The 23,468-nt window shown below is 40.0% G+C and overlaps 1 protein-coding gene across 2 annotated transcripts in view; it reads left to right on the forward strand.

The window, feature by feature from the left end:
* FBXL18 (F-box and leucine rich repeat protein 18) overlaps positions 1–23,468 on the forward strand; it is a 216,733-nt gene that overhangs the window by 93,453 nt on the left and 99,812 nt on the right. For both annotated transcript variants that reach the window (XM_085629165.1, XM_085629164.1), the window contains one exon: positions 1,108–1,326. In XM_085629165.1, the coding sequence (XP_085485291.1) occupies positions 1,108–1,326 (219 nt within the window). The remainder of the gene's footprint in view (positions 1–1,107; positions 1,327–23,468) is intronic.

Genomic DNA, 23,468 nt, shown 5'->3' on the forward strand with positions numbered 1-23,468 from the left:
CTGCATATGCTGGGGTGTTTGAGAGAACAAGGCTAGGTCATCCACATAGTCAAGGTCCTTTATGTAGAGAATAAGGCCCATCTGATGCCTCTGATTTGGTCTTCTGTCGTGTCACATCACCGGCCGCTGGCTTGGTCTTCTGTTGTGCGACAGATCACCCAGTTGATGAGATGCATCTGTGTCCCAAACCTGTCTTGACTTCAAAGCTTTGCTCACAGTCTCTGACCTTGTAGTAAAATTATCATAGAAATTCTTGATGAGGAGAACTATCTGCTACGTTATGCCATAGACTCTCCATATAACCTAGAGGCTGTCACAATGGATATTGTCAATCTTTCTCAAAATCAATGAAGTTGATATATAGTTGTATGTGCCAATCCATGCACTGCCATATGATGTCGCATAGAATAAGCATTTGATCAACACACCCTCTACCCTTGTGCAACCCAGCCTGTTCTCTTCTTAACTGCTTTTCTGCAGCATTGGAAATGCACTGTATAATGATTTTTACCAGGATTTTACTCTGGATTGACAGACGGGTTATTCCACTCCAGTTGGTAGTTGGTTATTGCTCTTTCGAATCTGAATGATGATGCCTTAGTTCCAGTCATCTGATGCTTTCTTGCCCTCTCAAATCGATGTAAACCGTGGTTGGAGAAGCTTGGCCTGCTTTGAACATTTCTGCATTCAGGTTGTCTTGGCCAGGAGTTTTTCCTTTCTTGAGATATCTTTGTATGAGTGACGATTTCTTCTTTCTGTGGTGGGACGGTGTTCATATTCAAGTCTGTCTCTTGTATTTCTGCTTCGGTAGTTGGTACCGGTCTTTTCAAGACTTCTTTGAAGTGCTTGGCCCATCATGGTTCCTGCTGTTTCTTTTTTCTGAGTGGTCTTCCTTGGTTGTACATGATAGGGGTTTCGTACGTTGCACGAGATTTACCACAAACTTTTAACAATTTCAATGTAATAACATTAGGTTTCAAACTGTTCAGGTTGACAAGAGGGTTAACTGTGTGCTGCCAGTTTCTCAGCTGATTTCTTTTATATTGCTTTAATGTTGCAAGTTTGTTACCATGTCAATACATATTTTAATTTTGCATCTCTTCACAGGCTCGAGCAACCCTATTTTTCTGCAAATGCCCAGTTCTTCCAAACTCTGAGTCAATGCTGCTCTCTCCAGCGACTTTGCATAATTTCCAGGAGTGGAACCTTTCAGCCGGATGCAGTCATGTCTTTCATGTCTAGCTGTCACAAGGTGGTGGTGTGCCATATGTTTACAGGAGACTCTCTTATTGCCTGCAGAACTCTCCAGCAGTCTATATTACGAAGGTGAGTGTGGAGAAATGAGAATAAAACTGTAATAAAAATTTGTATTTGACCACTGTACAATATTATTAACACTACTGTTAGGTACCATGTTGTCTTTTTGTTTGAAGTGTTCTTTTCTTTCAGCTCAGGATATAATACAAAGTTTCTTTGCAAGAAGTGTCCCTTAGAAATTAGTAATGTGAAGAAGAGGTGCGTGAGATCACTTGTGTTGGGAACAAATCACTGTGGACCCTCTTTATCCATGAAAGGATATCATTGTGTTCTGCAGTGGATTACTCAGATTGATCTATTCCCGGGGCACAATGCTATGCCATCTTTCAGTGTGTGTTGCATGATCGGGTCTTGGTAAACAGCCTCCATAAGAAATCTTTGCGTTAGTACAACCTCGGACCTCACCTCTCCACCAGTGGTGGAGCCTACTCAATACCAGTGCAGTTGCCTCGTACATTCGGCCTAGAGGAAACTGTGCTGCATTCACCACACCGCCTGGTTCCACCCTATCCTCATATATCACAAACAACATTGTTGCCATCTTAAAGCTAAAGCTTAATTGATTCGGTTGCAAACAGACTCCTTTAAAACCATAATGATGGCCCAAAAATTTACTCAAGGGCCTGTTTCAAACATTCACAGCTTCTTTAAGCCCCGGTGTCATGAATTCTGCGGCTCTCCTCCAGGCAACAACATAAACCACTTCTTTGTAACAAAACAGCCCAAGCATGCAATAAAAGTAAAATAGCTGTTACTCTCTGTGCCTTGCACCACCAATCAACGAACCCAACTGTATCTCAATTCTTCCCCTATCATTCATGATCTCCAAAGTTCCTCACATGCCGTTAGTTATACCATACTTGCCTTTCTTTCAAGTGTGCATGCATTCTGTGTCTCCAAACCTCTGAGTGGACATATAAACATATACTATGCTGGTCTATCTTTTCTATTAGCCTGTCTCTCCATTTTTTGTTGGAGTTGTAGTGTATGTCTGTACTGTAGAACTAGTTTGTCATATAAATTGTGCAATATGGAAGATTGCATAACTTTCCTATACTCAGAGGATCACCCTGCCTTGGTGATGTTCTCCTCTACTTTTGACTGAATAAACGCCCTGTCCAATTAACCTGATTTTAAGCATACTATGGTGTGTTCACCATAATACTAGTGTTGGTGAGGCCCTGTAGGTTGACAGGCTGACAGTGAAGCACCACTATCTCCCTCTGAAAATCTTGCCTCCTTGAACCCCCTACCGGAGCCTGCCATTTCAGCCTTGGGAACACTGAAACACTGTAGTATGTTGTATGTGTTCTTGTGCAATGTACAAACAGTCAGTAACATGGAAGTGTTTTTTTTTTACAGTGTGTAACTGAAGCGACAAAATTTGTGAGTTGTGATGGTTATTCAAACACTGACACACACTACCAATACTGAGAAGTTGGCTTGTGACTGGAAGTGTGGTAATGTCAACATTCATCAAGTCAGCCTTCTTGGGGGAAACTAGACCACTGACCCGGGAGTACTACTAAAAGGGTACTTGCACCACACGCATCATAGTGGAATGTGGCTGCTGTCTTATGAGGGACCAGGACACTGAGTGCGCATTGCAGCAATTGCAGAGGTTGGGTGACAACAATTCCAGAAGTGGCAGGGTGACACAATTGGAATGCAGCTTTATTACCAAGCTTGCTGAGAAAGTAAAGTGCAGTTCTGAATATTGAAGACGATGCACAAGTGGTCATTTGTGAGTGAGTGAGAGGTTCTAGCTTGCTATATGCCATGGCAGGGGACAAACATTTGGTTCTTTAGTGTTCACAGTATTGTGCTATTCCTTCTGGTTATTAGTCCTGGGAGCTGTAGTGGTGCTAAAATGTATGTGTTGGGCTTTGCTGTAACGAGGATACGATTGAGTTAGAGAAACTGTGGGTAGGGTGATAGTCGCAATGTGAGAAGACACTCTTTTAGTTAAGCGTTACAGGAGATGAGCATCATCTTTAACCGCAGTGCACCTGAGCAAGTCATGCTGGTGGCCTACATGGGCAATGTTGTGGACATAATCGAGCAATTGCGAGGGATGCTTAAGTAAAATAAATATCTTGGAAACTTGGAAATGTTGGGGGGGGGGCAAAGTGTTTAGTGTAATGAACTTATTGTTTGCCTATCACCAGGCTATGTTACTCAAAGATTTTAGATTCATCTCTGTTATGCCCTTACAGGCATACATATTTATTAGAATGCCATCTGGATTAGTGTCTGCTGCTTCGTGTTTGAAGTTTCCAAAGAGTGATGAAGATGTTGTTGGAACGAGTGCTACAAGTGTTATTTTTCCAGGATTTTGGTGTTAGGAAGGATGGGAAAGGCCATGATGAGATCCAGAGTCTTCTGTTGAAGCACCTTTTAGAGAGTAGGCTCACCTTAAAGAAGAGAAGTGTCGGTTCTGGGTCAGGTCTGTGACTTGCTTTGGTCACACCATCTGAGAAGAGGGCATTAGTCCCAAATTGGAACTATCTGATAGTACAATTAAGGCCCCAGCAGTCCTGAGTCTCCGAACTAGTGAGGTCTTTCCGAGAAGGGTCGGATGTGCGAGTAGTCAAAGGCTTGTGATTAGGATGAACAAAGCAAACCAAACAGATGATGGACGGAGTGCTGAAACTTTTCAAACACTCATAGATCTGGCTTAAATCCATAATCGTTCTTTAACTCACTTCACCACCTCAGTTCAGACCCAGCTATATGCAAATCAGTCTTGTCCCTGTGCCTCATGGGAACAGTCAAGCCCAAACTGCCAAGCCAGGTCCCACCCCCGTTTCTGATACATAACCAGTACCTCTTGGAAGTAGAGTGAACCTCTGCTTCTTCTTCGCTCCATCGGATCTGTACATAATAGGAAGTGGCAGGCCTTCTGGTGTGGTACCCAAGGCTTCATGAACTGTGACATAACTGTAGCCAGTCACTGTAAGGCACCGATTCTGGATTTTATGTTCAGGTCAGTGTCCATAGTGAAGGTGGTGGCATTTTCTGTTCTGTGGATTCCATGGAGCTCACTACCAAGTCAAAGTTTTACATTAAAGAAAAAACCCATCTGGTGGAAAGTGTGTGTGTGGAGCCATAGGTGTTCTGGAACTAGATTTGGCTGAATAACTTTTCTGTGCTTTGCCAACTTGTGTTTCTGCTTGTTCTTTGGATTTGTTTGCTATTGTATATTCTTCCTCTCTTATCCCCTGTCTCTTTACTCTTTTGTGGCTTTTATACCTTGTGCTTTCTTTTTCTTGGTCAGAAGAAGTGGTGTATGTTGTGGTTTGTCTTCGTCCTGATCCCTCATTCTCCCTCCCTTATCTTTAATGGAGCACCACTTGTGCATGTTTAGAAATAGTGTATGTCATAAAAATTGTTCAATGGGGAAGATTCCATATTTGTCAGTTATTTAGAGGCTCAATTTGCCATGTGTTGGTGGTGGTGTTCTCTACTTTTGACTGATTAAACTCCCTGTTGGATGGATTAACCTGGAGTTGGAGCCTGCTGTGTGGAAAGGAGAACTTAACAAACATTTTGAAGCATATGCAATGTGCTGCATCTTTAAGGATTCCCGAATAAATGATGGATAAATAGAACAAATGCATACATTAAATAAGATGCTTCTTGACATCTAGCCAGTAAACTGATTTGTACACTTCAGGGGTTTAATCTTGTACAGAAGGTGCAGAGTGCTACTCACAGAGGAGGTCATATGTTGGACCTGGTGTTTACTAATGACCCAACCCTGGTAATGAGTTCTCCCCAAGAGGTTACCTGGTCTGACCATTATTTTGTTCCTTTTTCCTTCAAAAGAAACTATAAACCCAAGACAGGCCCTCACACTATGATTGAGACTAGAGATTGGCGAAACTACCTTCACATATTACTGGGGAATGTCTCCTTTCCACATTACGGGGGACGTCAATCAGGATGTTCTCGCTTTTAAGACGCAAGTAACCCAAACTTTAGATAATATTGCTCCGAGGGTGTTGAGGAAAACTGTTCGTAATCGTCCCTCCGCCCCATGGTTTACGAAGGATCTTAAAGCCAGAAAGAGTGCCTGTAAGAAGTTGGAAAGAGTTTGGCGACGGAACTTTTCCCTAGAAGCCAAACTCCTTTATAAAAACGCCCTTAGGACCTTTCATCACACTAAGCGGTCAGCTATGAGAAACTTTTTCGCCAATCAGATTCGAGCGGCTAATAACTCAAAAAAAGAAATCTTCAAGATTGTAGAAGGTTTCACTAACCCCCTGGCCTCATTAAGTTCCATACCCGTGTCTCAAACCTTATGTGAGAATCTGGCTACTTTTTTTAATGATAAAATTGCTGAAATATATTCTTCGTTTCCTCCTTGCAAAGAACCAGATCCAATTATAAGTAATGGGGATGGAAATTTGGCCTGGAAGAACTTTGCCATCTTTGAAGACACCCAATCTCTGGCGGACCTTGAACATGTAAAATCGGGTTCCCCGGCAGACCCTCTCCCTGCCAGGTTCTACAAGACTCTTGCTCAGGGGCTAAATCCGATCCTGAATATTATCTGGAACCAGTCGTTGAAAACTGGAAATTATCCAGTGGATTGGAAGAAAGCCATGGTTAGGCCCATCTTAAAAAAAGAAGGAGCCGATCCCTTGGTATTAAAAAATTATCGCCCTATATCTTTACTCCCAGCTCCAGCCAAGGTTTTGGAGAAGGAAGTACAGAGGCAACTCTCGAGGTTTTTGGATTCCAACAACTTGTTGCATGACTCCCAATCTGGTTTTAGAGCCACTTTTAGCACTGAGACCACGCTCCTGGAGACCACGGAGATTCTGAGAGAAACGGTGGACAAAGGACACTGTGCAATGCTTGTGTTATTAGATCTTTCTGCGGCATTTGATACTGTGTCCCATAAAATCTTATTGCACAGATTAAAGAACATTGGTCTATCAGGAGCAGTTCTGTCGTGGTTTCAGTCTTTTTTGGAGGGCTGATTGCAACAGGTGGTGTTGGGTCCGCACTCCTCACAAATAAAAATGCTGTCATGTGGAGTACCTCAGGGCTCTGCATTAAGCCCGACATTGTTTAATGTTTATCTGGCTCCCTTGGCTCATATAATTGAGAAACATGGCCTACGGGTTGTCAACTATGCTGATGACACTCAGCTCCTTTTTTCGTTTCATGAAAAGGATGAGGGAAGGATGCTGAGTGTTAAGAGATGTATGTTGGACATAGTATCTTGGATGTCGGACAACTGTTTAAAGTTGAACACAGAAAAGACTGAGCTCCTATTTTTTAATGATCAATCTCCATTGTCCTCAGATTGCTGGTGGCCGACCATCCTAAATCCCGCACCACTCCCAGTTAGGGTAGCCCGGAATCTAGGCGTTAAGATGGATGTAGAGCTCTCAGGAAAGGATCACATTGCTCAGCTCTCCGCAGTCTGTTTTTGGAAGCTTAGAATGTTGCGCCGTTCTTCTTCATTTTCTCCCCGTAGACTGTCGTCAAACGGTGGTACATGCCACCATTACTTCACATTACGCAAACAGTCTATTTATTGGTCTTCCAGACTATTTGATAGCCAGGCTTCAGCTAATTCAAAATGCAGCTGCTAGATTGATTAGAAATATCCCTGTCCGCCACAGAATTTCTCCTCATCTGGCCAGTTTACACTGGTTACCTATAAAGAAAAGAGTGATTTTAAGGCGATGGTACTAACCCATCGTGCCTTGTATAATACTGGCCCCCCATACCTTAGCGCTAGAATTCAAAGGTACTTGCAAAACAGATCTTTAAGATCCAATCATTTGAATCTTCTTAAGGTACCCAAATTTAGAAAGGTCAGAATGGGTGGCCGGTCATTTTCTGTCCGGGCACCTATTATTTGGAATTCTATGCTGAAGGACCTTAGAGCACTTGAGAAAGAAAATGCTTTCAGAAAGGCCTTAAAAACCTGGCTGTTTCCTTTGCACTGATTCTCCTCCCCACTGATCACAGCTCTTTTTTTCTCCATTCAGGTCCACATGATTAGTCAACAGCGCCGGGACACTTCCGTTGGAGGTAGCTGTGCGCTATATAAGCGTTTATAACATAACATAACAACATAGATTAGTGCCTAGACTTTAAAAAATAAGCCAGCCTTACACTTCTTCATCCTTGGACCCAACATCCCTCGACAACCACAGGGTCATCCCTGGTTTTATCCAGTACTCCCAAACTACGGGTTAAGCTAAGTTCTTCCAAGTTAACTGCAACATGCAATTTTGTCTCAACTTATTCTCTTCCTTGCCATTCTTAACATGTTTGATCCACAGCTGATCCAGGTTTCATCCCAGGCATGCTGCTGAAATGAGTCTAATTTCTCTCTAGAATTATATACTTGTTTTAAATAACAGATGACCGCCTTCATGATGATCGTCCTTGATATCTGTGGCATGGTACTTCATCAAGTCAACTAACACCCTTATCGACAATGTACACCACAGATCATCATTGTTCTATTATTATCCTTTCTGAGTGCCTTCAGTAATGTAGTGCTTATGGCCTTTGATAGTCCCAAAATACCCTGTAATATTCAGCAGTTTAGCCATATAACAGTTCTGTGCACAGGGATCTAGGACAGGTCGTCTCTGGTCAATTCTCAAACAGTAGGCACAGCTTCAACATGTTGGAATCTGCAGGCAGCAAGTGGAGCTACTACCTGGCCACTTGGTGCTCAGTACGAAACATGTGAGACCTTCCAACCCAGCTCCAAGGAGTCACTCCACCAATTCTAACATGGGCCCCTTCACGTGTGTGTTAAAGCGCTCCTGTTCAAGAATGCATGGTGTTGACTTAGTTAGCCAGCATAAGGAGTATTTCATCTTAGGTACTTGTCTGTGGATTCATTCCCCTAAGTCTTTGCTGTGTAATCATAACTGAGTCTTCAGCTCCCACATACTTTATGAGCTCCGCTTTTCATAGTGACATTTGTCGTGCATAATTAGGTTTCCACATCATTGCCAATTGCCTTTCGGCCTATGTAATGGCGAGGTTGATGGATCAGTAGGCCCTGGGCAGATGCATTTTTTATGAATCCCGAGACGGATTTTCTAGTGTGGCAGGACTGTTGAAGGATAATGGACCTGAGTGCGTTTCCCGTATTTTGGATGGCGTGAGCGGTGTGCTGCAGGAGAAAGGTGGAAAGTAAAAAATTGCTGAGGGAATTGCTGTGGTTATTAGTATGGACACCCCAGTGTTAATTGAGGCCTCCAAGTTAGATGCTGGAATGATGCCATGATATGGAGTTAGAAGTGAGATACATTATGGCAAAGATGTTGATGTCAAATTTGATAATAGGGTCACTAATGGAACTGGCATTGGAGAAGGATGAATCACAATTGAGCAGCATAGGATATTGAGGGAGAGAACAAAGATGACAAAGGAAGCACAATGTGTGAATAGAAAGGGAATTACTGAGTTTTGAGAGCTATGAGTAGAAGTGTGCGAGCGGTGACTTTGTGAGGAGCTTTTTGCATGATTCTGGAGCAGGCAGGAGATTGGAAAATGGAACAACTGAAGTAAAAGGAATTGACATAGTGGTGAAAGGCAACTGATGGTAGAAGAGGAAACTGAGACTGTGAGAGAAGGAAGGTGTGGAGGACAGAACTCCTACTTCTGAAGTAACTGGAATATGATAATGAGATCAAAATGCTGACCAAGAGTTCGCTCTCTGCCCTTGATATACTGTGCAACCAAGAATGTAGAGTTTAAAGGACCTGAAGTGGTTCAGTTGGTTTTAGAAAGGTTGAGGCGGTAGGTGCACATCTGTTGAAAGGCTCCAGTAATTTCCAATTTTCACCAATAATCCAGAATCAAAGAAGAAAAGGAATTGCTTCGCCAGTCCGGAATTATAAGAAAGGTGCGACTGGTAGTTCTACTCACAAAAAATAAAAAACAGACTTCTAGACATTTCAGTGACACGGCTGCCTTTCATAGTGATTTGGCGCAGTTTGAGGTCTTGGTACTCTCTCTCTTGGGCATTCGAGCCCTGGTTTGAGGATAGTCTGCAGCTTAATGGTCAAGCTAGCTCTAACTAATGCTAGTTTCAAGGCACTCCTTGAGTTAAGTTCTAGGTTCTTGTTTGGTGTATTCTCTTTCATTGTTGCTCTCTGGGAGTTAAAATGGGAAAAGTCTCTCTTTTGACCTCTACCTCCACCCCCCGTCCAACAGATTTGCACAAAACTTACAATATCGAATTTTTTCGCTTGAACTTTAATTTTGAAAGTTTCATGCAGATTTGTGGCAAGGAGCAAAAGTTTATAGTAAAATCAAAAACACGTTTTAATAGAAACTGGCCTAGCTATAACTGCATTGTCGCCATTACCGATATTGATATTGATATATAATTATATGCATGTATAGATGTAATATATACACATTTTGAATATGTATGTAAACCTCTGTTTAGGTTTTTCTATCCTAAGCATTCTCTGTGAAACCCTTGTTATGTATTAATTCAAATCGGTGCATATTGATTGCACCAAATGCAAATTCGTAAAATAAACATAACTACTAAACCAAATTACCCTTGGGATCAAGTTTATTTTTTGCTACGCATGGGGAGCTTATTATTAACCATCTAGGTGACCAGTAAGATTGCACCTTCGAGTACAGCAAGAATAGGATATGCGGTGAAAGGGGCAGAGTACAGGCAGATGTTAGAGGGATCAAGCAATCAGTTGACAAGAAAATTATAACATTAAAGTGTTCAGATTGAAGAGGAGAAGTGTAATTAAAAAACTTTAAACACAATGCAATAACATTGGAGAAGGAGATGCACTGGGAGACGATGGACATGTGCAAAACAAGGAGAAAGTGAAGCAGGGGCAGGTTTGGACCACTGACTTCAAAATGGATCAGGGCTTAGTGGGCCTTTTTCCCCTGTACCAAAGGGTGCAGCTAATGGCATTTCCTCAGAAAGAGCAAGGAGCTAAACGTCAGGAGGCTTGCCAGTATTTTAGATCATTCAGGAAGTTTAATGACGGAGTACTCTGAAATGGTCTCACTTTTGAGTGGAGCTGGTGATGAATAACTAGACTTTCTGAAAGCACAAGATTCCAAAACACATTAAAAGGCTTCCAAGTCATGTTTGAACACTATGAAATTACACACATACTCTAAATTTTGGTTCTAACTGCTGGATGTTCAAACGTACAAATAACTCCACTTAACAGCTGTCACAAGGATAATCAAAGCACTGCTCTAAGGACTTCCCCATGGTGAAATCTAACAATTTTCTCCTTCATACTGTCCCCTTTGTACACCACTTCCCTCTCTAGCTCTTCGTTTCACTGGCAAAGATTGACGTCCTGCTTTGCTGAGGAAGAGGCGGGTGCAACCGAGAGCTGAGGCAGTGTATGATGCAGAAGAGAAAGGGAGTTAAAAAGAGGCGGTATAGAGAGATGGTTGAGGGAGGTGTGATACAGACATAGGCGATTTGATCTCTGTTAAAGTATGTAAGAGAGGTGAGGTGCGCAGGAGTAGGTGAAGTAGTCAAAGGAGTGAGATAGGTGTAGGCAGAGAGGGTACAAGGAGAAAGCTTAAGTAAAGAGAGGTGAGGAGAGAGCAGATGTAGATGGAAAAAGGTGACCTAGAAAGAGACATGGATGTGGATCTAAAAAGGAGTATGGAAGAGAAGATAAATGGAGATGTGAGGTAGAGTGATAGGTGAGTTAGGGAGAATGAGGTTTAGAGAAACTGTCAGGTAAAGAGGTAGCTCAAGAGATCATGGTCCCTGAGTTTGTCAAATGTTTTTAAAGAACTTTATCAGGAGTTGAAGAATCTCATTTCCTAACCGTCTCCTGCTGACACTCCCTCTGCCGTGTGTTCTTGTAAATCGCAGCCAGTCAAACTCCTGAATTGGGCTTGGACAATGAACGTCAGCTTGCCATTTTTTTTGGGGGGGGGGGGGGGGGGTGAACCATGAACAAACTCTTCAGTCCACCATGCAGAAAACATAGCTTCCCCATTTATCTTTTATAAAGTTAGATTGTAAGTATCCCCTGCAAGTAGGAGGACCTCGCCTCTATTTACAAATTAAACCTGATTAGCCTTAATTAATGATTTGACATTTTCTTTGAGTTTGAAAACAGAGGAGGCTTTGATAATCCCAGTTGCTTTTTTTTTTAACTTACCTTGTCTCCCTCAGCCTCACTATAAATTACACTAAGGCTTTTGTGTGCACAAAAGGAGGCGTAGAAACAAGTGCATTTATCAAGAAGCTGTTAATGCGCACTACATTGCCAAATAAACAACAATACTTGCAGCTGAATTAACTGAAATGCTATTAGCTGCTGGATGAAATAATGACATTAACTTTGCAGTGCGCATTCCATAACAAGAATACGATCAATAACCACTGAATAAAAAGGTGGTTTGATGACGCATGATCATGTGGTCAGTTTGAAAAGAAAAGCACACCTGTGATCAAAGCTCCGCATTAAGTTGAAACATGTAAGGGATGAAAGAGCAACTGCTGCATACTGCGTTTAAGAATTAAAAATCACCTTTATCCTTCAATCAGGTAGTCCGCATTCTTCTTGTTCAAGAAGATTTGTTGGATTTGAAAGTGGGTTCTTCGTGCCCCTTGCGCCGACCCACCCTGCCAGGGTCCCGGGCTCTCTGTCACAAAGATTTAAGGGCTGAAAAAAAAAAAATATATATATATCAGGGATGTTATAGTTAGCTGGACATTTCCCTCGTACAAAACCCTAGAAATTCCCCAGTCATAGTTAGTACAGCTAACTATAACTCGCGCCCCCGCAATGCACTGCTGATGACGTCACATATTACATCACTCATGACATGGTCAGTGACATCACTCATGACATCACTGATGACATCATCCATGTCGATAAATTACTGCATCTTCTCACACCCTAATTTAACCTTTGATACACCAACTCAAAATTTCAGACGTCCATTCTCAAAACCATAGATACTCCAATAGCGACATACCCACTCATTAACTCTTGGGTCTACATACACCTCCACTCACTCACCTGTACAGTCACTCATACTTACAGTCACTCCGTACAAGACTATCATATGCATTTATACACCTATATAGACACTCACAGACCGCCAATCATCCATTGAGGACTGACACACCTAATCAGTCGTGCGAGTAATTAAACACAGTCCAATTTACTCACCTATACAGTTAAACACACTCAAGTTCACTTACTCATAAAAATAGTACCACATTATTACGCTCTTATACAATCATTGATACAAGCACACACTCATCCATACAACCACTCTCACAATTACACACTCTCGCATATACCCACTTATATACTCTTACACGCATATATACTGCCTTTCACATATGTAGTTAGTCACACATGTACCACTGAGATATACATTCAATCACTAACACACCCATACATACACTCACCCAACCATACAGTTGATCACAGATGCACTCTTAAAACCATGCACCCATAGAATCACCCACTCACACATCTATGCATAGTCACACACACCCTACCCACACAAACACTCAGGCACTCAATAACCCATATAGACACTCATATAGCTATTCACAAAACCATGCAGCCACTTATACACCTACACACAGACACATACAGACATTCACACAGTTTAGTCACTAGTCCGCAGTAAGATACATTTAATGACTCACTTATAGAGTCAGTTACGCACCTAGAAAATCATCCATTCACACACTTGTACACCCACTCATTCTTCCACCGGCCTTTCACTATAAATATATAAAATATATTTAAACTTTACAGAAACACACAGTCACTGGATGACGTAATCAGTGATGTCATCAGTGATGTCATTTGAGATATCATCAGTGATGTCATGAGTGATGTCACTAACCATGTCATGAGTGATGTAATATGTGACGTCATCAGCAGTGCATTGCGGGGGCGCAAGTTATAGTTAGCTGAACTAACTATAACAGGGGAATTTCTAGGGTTTTGTACGAGGGAAATGTCCAGCTAACTATAACACCCCTGAAACCTATGGTTTTTTCAGTGAATTTCTAAGGTTTTTTAAATGCCAATTCCTAACCATAACGCCCCTGAAACCTTTGTTTTTTTCAGTGAATTTCAAAGGTTTTTTAAATGCCAATTTCTAACTATAACGTGCATGAAACCTATGTTTTTTTCAGTGAATTTCAAAGGTTTTTTAAATGCTAATTCCTATCTATAACTTATCTCTGAAGATATCATGTTTAATGATTTTCATTGGATTTGTATATTTTTCAAATTCAGTGTGTCAATTTCATTAATTACGTTTTTTTAATACTTTATCACCATTTTTTAAACTTATTTTTTCAATTCTTTTAAAAATTAAAAAATATTATTTGAACTTAATGGGTTTTTCAAACATATTTTTTAGCTATTTGTTCAGAACTTTATTTTATATATATTTTTTCAATGATTTTGGATCCGCGCACCGTTCTCGATCCCTAACTGATAGCGTCCGCGCATGGTAAGTGTTGGGTACGTGTTTAGTGCGCGATTGCAATGCGACCAGTACGCGACTCCCAGCCTATTCGCGACACGTTCGAAGTACGTAATGCGACGTTTACGCGCTTCCGCGATGGGTCATCTGCGTCTATGACGTGGTAGGTGCGCGGATTCCGCAAAATATTTAACATTTGAAAAAACATATATATATGTATTTCATGTGAATATTAATTGAAGACAAACTCTAAACTAGTCTTAAAACTAATATATTTTCACATCTAATCCTATAATTTTTTTTAATTCAATTTCGCGGATGCGCGCTGGGTGCGTGCTGCGTAAGCGAAGGGTGCGCGGATCCCATGTGACCTGCAGAAAAAGAGATTTGATTGGTTCATTACACTTCCTCTTCTAACTATTGAAAGACCCCACCCATTTCAATCATTCTTCTTTGACCTTCTTTAGAGCACCATCTCTTTGGCGAGAAGAAGATTTTTTAGACTAAGTTTACACTTAGCTCTAACTTTTTTCAACCAAAAATGGCTTCAGGGCAGCAGGCATCACCTCATACTTCTGAGGATGAATTTTTGGCGGAGGCACCACCCAAAGAACGTTTTTCTTCAGTGGTGTGTACATTTTTTACTTTTCCAGAGGGGCAGAATAAGACCAATGCCACCTTGGTCACGTGCAAGATTTGCAAAAGAGTCCTGTCGCGAGGGGATCCTAACAAGAAATACTTGTGCGGCACGGCAAGTATGATGAAGCACATGAGGACCCTTCATCTAAACAATCTTGCACAAGAAGAGTTCCGACGGATGAGAAACACTCCTGCTCCTGCGCCATCCACCTCATCGCAGCCGAGCACCTCAAGTGTGCATCCATCAGCCCAAACCTTGGACATCCGTCCTCAATTTCAATTTTTAAAAGTGCTCTGCACTAAGTGCAATGCAACTTTGTGCTATGGTGAGCAGTCGATCGATCTGATCTGCCGCCGGCAAGAAAGTCACATTTGCTAGTTTTTTTAAAACATTTTTTTTATTGTTCCCTGAAGTTCATTGTTTGGTTTCTCCTGTTTTTGTTTTTTTGTTTTTTGCAGAAACCCCCCAAAAATTACAAATTGTTCAGAAAACTCAAAAAGAATTATAAAAGAAGAAAGAAGAAAAAAAAAGTTCTTGTAAGAACTAACTTTCCTGGTATAAAAAAAGAGCTAAATTTCTTTGTTAGTGTTAATTTAGATGAATGTATGTGTAGTATATAATTGACTGAATGAATGCATTAGTAGCGTATGGTGAATGTATAAGTGCAGAACTATGTGGAAGTGCTGCAGCATCACACAGTAACCTCTTTAACTGCAGTGTGCTGTAGTACTTCCGAAGCACAGGGATACAACATATGTACATAAATATGTTGCAAATCTATGCTTCTGTCTGCACGGCTGCTTAAACTGCAGCCATGTGGTGACAAAGGCAACCTTGCACCATAGTTCAAGGATATCTGTGTCATGTGCTGTTTGTTTTTCTACAGGAAGGCACACCTTCCTGCACAAAAACAATGAGAAAATGCATTTTTCTCCTTCAACATTTCAGCATGCATTGAAGATATAAAAATGTGGAGAAATTAAAACAATTCTCCTTGTTGTGCTTTCCTACAACAAGTTTAGAATGGTGCACCATTCACACACATATCGAGATTTATGATTTCTGATAAATCAAGACATCTGTCGTGTTCTATGAGTATTAAGTGCAATCGTGCACAACAACACTTATAGAACACCCTTTCAACACAAAGTGGTCTGCATGATGAGGTTGTATTTACATGGAGTATAAAAAGTGCACAGAGTGCCTTTTCCTCTCTTTGTAAATATGAAAGAGTATCTTACACAATAACTATGTTACAAAAAGTGACATATTTCCAGTTTTAAAATTCCTTGCGAATGATAAAAGGTAAGCACAGAGTTTTGTCTGCAAAGATGTTCAAAGAAGAATGATTGAAATAATTGCGGTCCTTCAATAGCTAAAATAGGAAATATTATGAACCCCTCAAATCTCTTTTTTTGCAGGTCACATGATATCTGATTATGGTCAGATTTCAAAACTACAAAGGTATAAACAGAGTGTTTTTAGAAACATGTTTCAACTTTGTAGCTTCTTGCAGACCTCCTCATTCTGCATATTGAGATTTAGTTAAACTTACCTTCACAGTAATAGGAATAAAAAATGGTACACATTTTTTTCACATTTTCATTCCAATCTAAATTCATAAAAATTGCTTATTTTCAAATTTGGATCTGTGAAAGAAAAGGAAAAACAAATTATAACATGTAATAATACATTTTTTACAACACAGCATATTTTCCACAAAGTAATTTTTTTGCTGTTCTCAGAATATATTAAATTTCACTAAAAATAGTGATTTCAATCGTACTCCTCTCTTAACAGCGGGCAAAAAAAACAATCTCAAAGATTGTTAAAAAAAAACAACAACATGCTATTCACAAAAAAAAACAAGATACAAATCACAGATATATAAAATGCATACAGCTAACAAAATGTTATAAGTTTAACTTACAAAAACTGTAAATGTTGTCACTTTAAAATATTCACCAAATCTAAGGATGAATGTTTGGAGGATGCACCACGCCCACAACGTTTTCCTTCAGTGATGTGGAAATTTTCTACTTTTCTCGAGGGGCAAACAAAGACAAATGCCACCTTCGTCACGCGCAAGATTTGCAAAAGAGTTCTGTTACGAGGGGATCCTAACCAAAAATACTCGTGTGGCACAGCAAGTATGATGAAACACCTAAGGACCCTTCATCCAAACAATCTTGCACGAGAAGAGTGCAAACAGATGAGAAACACTCCTGTTCTGTATCTGTAAAAAAGAATCGGAAATAAATGTATATTAATAGCTTTCAAATTTATACTGTACAAACACATTTTATATAAAAACTGACTAAGAAACTATAGCCCTGAACCACAAGTGTGACGATGGTTAAAACACTACATGCATAGTGCATACTACTTTGAAGCAGTTCATGCCCTAAAGCCTACCTCACTAAAAGACTACATGCTAACTGACTGAATGATGACAGTACTATAAGGAGACACACTGGGTGAGTGACAGGGTGTTTGCTAGAAGTGTATGAATACTAACTAGGGAATTGAAGGTGTGAAACACAACTGTGTAGGTGATTAGAGGACTGCATCCATACTGCATAGGCATTTAAAGCAGTCCATGTGCTAAGGCCTGGCTCACTGCATGACTACTTGGGTACTGACTGAATGATTAGAGTACAGCAAGGAGAGTGCCTAGGTGAATTTATAAGTGGTAGGCTTTTCGCACAGGGAATGGATTAGTACTTGGTACTGAATGGGTCACTAGAGGAGTGCAAAGGGAGTGACAGGATGTTTGCTGGACTGTATGGATACTGACTATGGAATTGAAAGTGTGAAAGAAATGTGTCTAGGTGGTTAGAAGACTGCATACATAGTGGATAGGGGTTTGAAGCAGTCCATGTGCTAAGGCCTGGCTCAGTGCATGAATACTTAGGCACTGACTGAATAAATAGAGTACTCCAAAGATAGTATCTTGGTGAATTTATAAGTGTTTGGGTTTTGGCACAGTGAATGGATTAGTACATTATGCTGAATGGGTCACTAGAGGTCTGCAAAGGGAGTTACAGGGTGTTTTCTGGAAGTGTATGGATACTGTCTAGTGAATTGAAAATGTGAAAGACAAGTGTATAGTATGATAGAAGACTGCATGCATACTACATAGACATTTGAAACAATCTATGTGGTAATGTATGGTTCACAACATGAGTACTTGGAAACTGACTAAATCATCAGACTACTGATAGCTTAGTGCCTGGGTAAAACTTTTAAATTTTCAGTTCTGGCACAGTGAAGAGAATAGTACATGGTACTGCACTTTAGTGTCAAACCCTGACTCATTTTATCAATGCATAAGCAAAGAATAGCTTCTAAAGCTACTAAAACTTGACATGACCGATTTTAAAACAGTTATCTGTCATCAAATACACTATGTTACCAAATGCTTCTCTCACAATCCTTACCCAAATGTACACAGACTCAGTGTGATTTTAGACAAGCAACACTATCCCTAGCACTTTACCAAAACTCATTCACTAGTCTAGAAGAGGTAATGGTACTGCACACAATCTACATATTTAAGTACAGCACATTAGTGTCAAAGCATGACTCATTTAATCAACGCATAAGCAAAGACTGTCTTCTAATGGTACTGAAACTTGACAACATGACAGGTTTTAAAAGAGTTATCTGCTAAAAAATACACAATGTTACCAAATGCTTCTCTCACAGTGGTTCCCAAATGCACACATACTCACTGTGTGATTCTAGACAAACAACACTATCCCTTGCACTATACCAAAACACATTTCTTCATCTAGAAGAAGTACTACATTTTAGTATAGATACATAACATAACTCATTTCACAAATTCATAAACAATGACTGGTTTCTAATTCTACCAAAATTTAAAAACAGCGCAGTTATCTGTCTGCAAACACATGAAAACACAAATGATTATATTCAACATCTAAATAGGAATGAAGTTAACCTACACTTCTCATGAGAGATTAGCTTAGTGGCAGTAAACTATCTCGACCTCAAAGTGGAAGTTAAGGAAGGCAAATTGATAACTGCTCTTTACAGAAAGCCGACGGCAGGCAATAGTACTTTGCATGCCTCCAGCGGCCACCCTGAGAGGTTGAAAAACAGCATACCTTACGGGGAATTCCTCAGATTAAAATGGAATTGCTCAAGACAATGTGATTTTGATCAGGCAGTAAAGAATAGTTTTAGTCGGTTCACAGCTAGAGGCTATGATAATGATCTTTTGGAGAAAACCTTGCAAAGAGTCAAACAGCTACCTAGGGAGGAAATTTTGAAACAAAAACAAATTAATAAATCAACTAAAGGCCAATTTCTGATGATTACAACTTTTTCTGAAGATGTCTCTAGTCTAAGAACAATTCTGAGAAGAAACTGGCATGTGTTAAAATCCAGATCCAGTGATTGGATCTGATATTCCAACGGTCCCCATGATTACGTTCAGGAAAGCACGCTCTTTCAAAGATAATTTGGTCCATAGTCATCTAGATCCAACCCCTTCTAAGAAGGGTACTTTGAAAGAGATGAGAGGATTTTATCCTTGCGGGAAATGCAAGGCTTGTGCTTTCAGCAAAAGGGTACTATCCTATAATGTGAAAGGTTTAACAAGAGGGAAGACCATTAACAAATTCTTGACTTGCCACACTTCACATGCTGTCTACTGCTTGAAATGCCCATGTGGACTCATGTATGTGGGCAGTACTATTCATAATGTCAAGATTAGAATTTTAGAACACATGCGTGCTATAGCGAATAAAGATTTTAACTATCCTGTCGCACGGCATTTTGCCATTAAGCATAAGAGCGATACAGATCTTCTGCAGTTTTTTGCCATTGACTGTGTTCCAGTACATGCTAGAGGGGGGGATAGAGTGTCAAGATTGAGACGACTGGAATCGAGATACATAATCGGATCTCCAGACAAAAACTCCATATGGGTTAAATTCTGGAGAGGAATTAACAGTGCATCTAGGGATCTAGAAGTACGCATTCCAGTAGTCATCTCTGTTTAATATTGTAATAGATTTTCTGTGAATTTCTGTTTATTTAGGCAAATGATTGTGTTTTGTATCTCCTTTTTGAAATGCAATTTGTTTGTTGATATGCAGTTTGACTTAGAATAAGTCAGCCGATACACGGCCACTATTTGTGCGTATGGGAGGGATTTAGCAACCTCTTTTTAATTGGTTGCTAACTGCTGATCCATGGCGATATTTTTAAGCAATACGAGTTAATATGTTTAAAGCACATAAATGAATTGATTGCTTTTTCCTCTTGCATATAATATTAATTAAATGTAAGGATTCTACTTTTGTAAGATGGCGCTCGCGATGTGCTGGCCATCATCCCTCCACTATTTCTATGATCTCAGAGCGTATGTCTGTTTATAAAATGACGCCTCGCGATGCATTGGGTAACAACACTGAGGAAGGACTAGTTCCGAAACATGTTTGTTGTTTTTGCCGAAATAAATCAGGCTGCGAAAACTCCACCCCCCACCCCCCTCCCCCCGTGAGTGCTTGAGATTCCTTCTGTACAACAAAGAGGAATTTGGGAATATATATATATATATTAATACAAGATGGGTTACAGGTAAATTGACCGGCGCCCCACAATCTCAGACACTGGTCCCCACCAGTGTTATTTATATATAATCAACACAAGCAATTCTGAGAAAACCACATTATCATAGTCTAAGTGATGAAAAAAATATACATCTTCTTATTCATTCGTCTTTTGATGTTTTATTCTTATTTTCTTTGAAGTCAAATTTACAAGAGGTATCACAGTAATGCCAACACGTGTTTCGCGCACACTGCGCTTCTTCAGGGCTGTCATACAAACAGAAATTGATATACTTTAGAATCATAGAAAAATTAAACCAACTTATTGTAGTTATACATATACAAAATACTAGTATATTCATATTCAAATTTACAGCTAAACAAGTGTATATATATATATTGTTTTTTTATCATATTCAACACAAGAAACAACATTCTTAACTTCATAAATAGGAGTTTTTATAAAAGTTTTTGTTTTTTATTTATTCAAAAAATATATTATACAAAATAATCTAATAGTTCCCCGCGAAAGGAGAGGGGTTGCATATTTATAATGTGTTATAATGTATGATTAAAAAACAAATAAATAAAAAACCAAAACTTTTCTATGATTCTAAAGTATATCAATTTCTGTTTGTATGACAGCCCTGAAGAAGCGCAGTGTGCGCGAAACTTGTGTTGGCATTACTGGCAGTACTGTGATACCTCTTGTAAATTTGACATCAAAAGACAAATAAATAAGAAGATGTATATTTATTTCATCACTTAGACTATGATAATGTGGTTTTCTCAGAATTGCTTGTGTTGAATGAATCTATATATATATATATATCACCTACTGGCAGTCGCCAGTAGGTAGTTATAGTTGGGACCCATTTTCCATAGGAAATCCGCAACATTCTATTTGGAATAACGTTGGCGCCGATTGACGAATCTTCGCGAAATTTTCCAAACTTTTGGCCAGCTCCGGTCCGATCCTATCCTGAAACTTTCACGGTGATTCGTCAAGCGGGGGCCGAGAAAAAAGGGGGGTCCCATAACGCATTTTCCCCATGCATTTTCCCATAGGACCTGTTGACGCAGCTACAGCCCGAACTGCTGAACGGAATTACACCAAATTCGGCAAAGATGTAGTCCTCAGTTCAGACTCGTGACTTTTGCTTAAATGGTGTAAATCCGTTCAGTAGTTCCTGAGAAAATTAGAGTTAAAAAGATAGATATATCTGGGCGGAGCCTAACCACACATCTCATCGTGAGATCTGATTGGCTGTCAGTACTTCATCCAAGAAGTGTTGGCAGCCATCTTGGGACCAATACACATGATAGCACCTCATATAATGCATTGCAGTTAATTGAAGGTTTTAAGACTTCAGTTACATTATAAATCATTTGTTGATGGTACCATACTCATTTTAGGAATTGTGGTGTGTTCTAAGGTGATTTTACCATGTGAAAAAGCCTTCTGCTGTGATATCATGAATCATGTTTGAGAGAACTATTTTCTCATGCTTTTCCCACAGAGGTTTGGAAGGTGATCTATAAGCTAAGCTGAGAGCATATTTTCTGTAAATTCACATCATCTTTCTCAGTCGTGTGAGAAGGAAGTATGACATTCTCAGTAAAACATGTACATCCAACAAGGGCAGAGACTGTCAGTTGATTCCTTTGTGTTCTACTGCAGCTTCCCAGAGTGTTCCAAAGAACAACTAGAGCGCATACAGTCTTACTTATGACAAAAGTATGGCACACCTGAAGCCATCTTGATTGGAATAAAGTGGTAACACTTAAAACATTTAATTTACAAAGGAACAAAATGAGGGGGTTCATTTTGCCATAGAAATTATGATTAGTGCTGCAGAAAGAAAAATTAGGGCACATTTTGACTTCTCAAATCCTCTTCTATTTCATAAATAAATTCTGACATGCAGACTGAAACATGCACTTTGAATACCAGCAGCAGACTTCCCTGGTGAGCAGTAGCTTTACTACAGTGATCGAATGAGCAACTAGAGTGCTAACATTCAGAATTAATGGCAAATGTGTGACACATCTGAATGCCTTCTTGATGGAACCAAAGTAAAAAACTGAAAGTATTTCCTACTGAGGAGACTGCAGTAAATGAGGAAATTAGGAGACTTCATAACAAATAAATCTCCCAAGATGGCCACCAGAGACAAAAGAGCCCAAATGTAGGCCAAATATCTCCCAGATGTAGCCCAAGTATAGCCCAATGACAGAATGTCCCAGAGTGTTCTTAAGAACAACTAGAGCGCTTACTGTCTTACTTATGACAAAACTATGGCACACCTGAAGCCATCTTGATTGGAATAAACTGGTAACACTTAAAACAGTTAATTTAAAAAGGAACACAATGAGGGGGTTCATTTTGCCATAGGAATTATGATTAGTGATGAAGAAAGAAAAATTAGGTAACATTTTGAGTGACTTCTCAAATCCTCTTCTATTTCATTAAAAAATTCTGATATGCAGACTGAAACGTGCACTTTTAATACCAGCAGCAGACTTCCGTGGTGAGCAGTAGCTTTACTACAGTGATCTAATGAGCAACTAGAGTGCTAACATTCAGAATTTATGGCAAATGTGTGACATATCTGAATACCTTCTTGATGGAATCAAAGTAAAAAACTGAAAGCATTTCCTACTGAGGAGACTGCAGTAAATGAGGAAATTAGGAAACTTCATAACAAATCTCCCAAGATGGCCACCAGAGACAAAAGAGCCCAAATGCAGCACAAATATCACCCAGATGTAGCCCACATGTAGCCCAATGACAGAAGTGTGCAAAACACTTATTTTTTGTGTTTTTGCAGTTTTGTATAGTGCAGACTTGTCAGGTATTGGAGTGCTTTACATGAGCACTGGTTACATCACACAAGATCAAATTCATTTTGGTTGTAGACATGGAGAGATTAAGTGATTTGACCAGAATCACAAAATGTTGAGCTGAAGCAGAAACTCCAACCTGGTTCTCCAGTTGCAAAGTCTGCAGCTCTGGAAGTAACACCACATCCTCTCCCCTAAGTGCAACATTTAATCAAGCGCTATTTGAAAACTCAGAAAATATGTCCTCATTTAATTTTTTAGAGTACTAACCATAATTTTGATGCAAATAAGACCCTCTCATATATGTAATTTCTAAAGGAAATGCTCTAGGTATTACAGTTTTGATTACATCAAGATGACGTCAGACGTTCCACACTTTTGTAATAAATATAGAATGTTAGCAATCTAGTTGTTCATTGGGATACTCTTGAGAGGCAGAGGCCAGGGGCACGGACTCTGAAAATTGAAGGCAGGTAGGAGAGTGCAGAGGCAACAATTTGACCACACTGGGCAGGCAGGAAGGGTAGTGGCAGCACAACAGACTGTGGAGGGCAGTGGAAAGGGGGGCAGGGGCAACAAACCAACAATACAGGACTGGCAAGAAAGGC

This window comes from Triturus cristatus, chromosome 10 (assembly GCF_964204655.1).
Source record: "Triturus cristatus chromosome 10, aTriCri1.1, whole genome shotgun sequence".
NCBI lineage: Eukaryota > Metazoa > Chordata > Amphibia > Caudata > Salamandridae > Triturus > Triturus cristatus.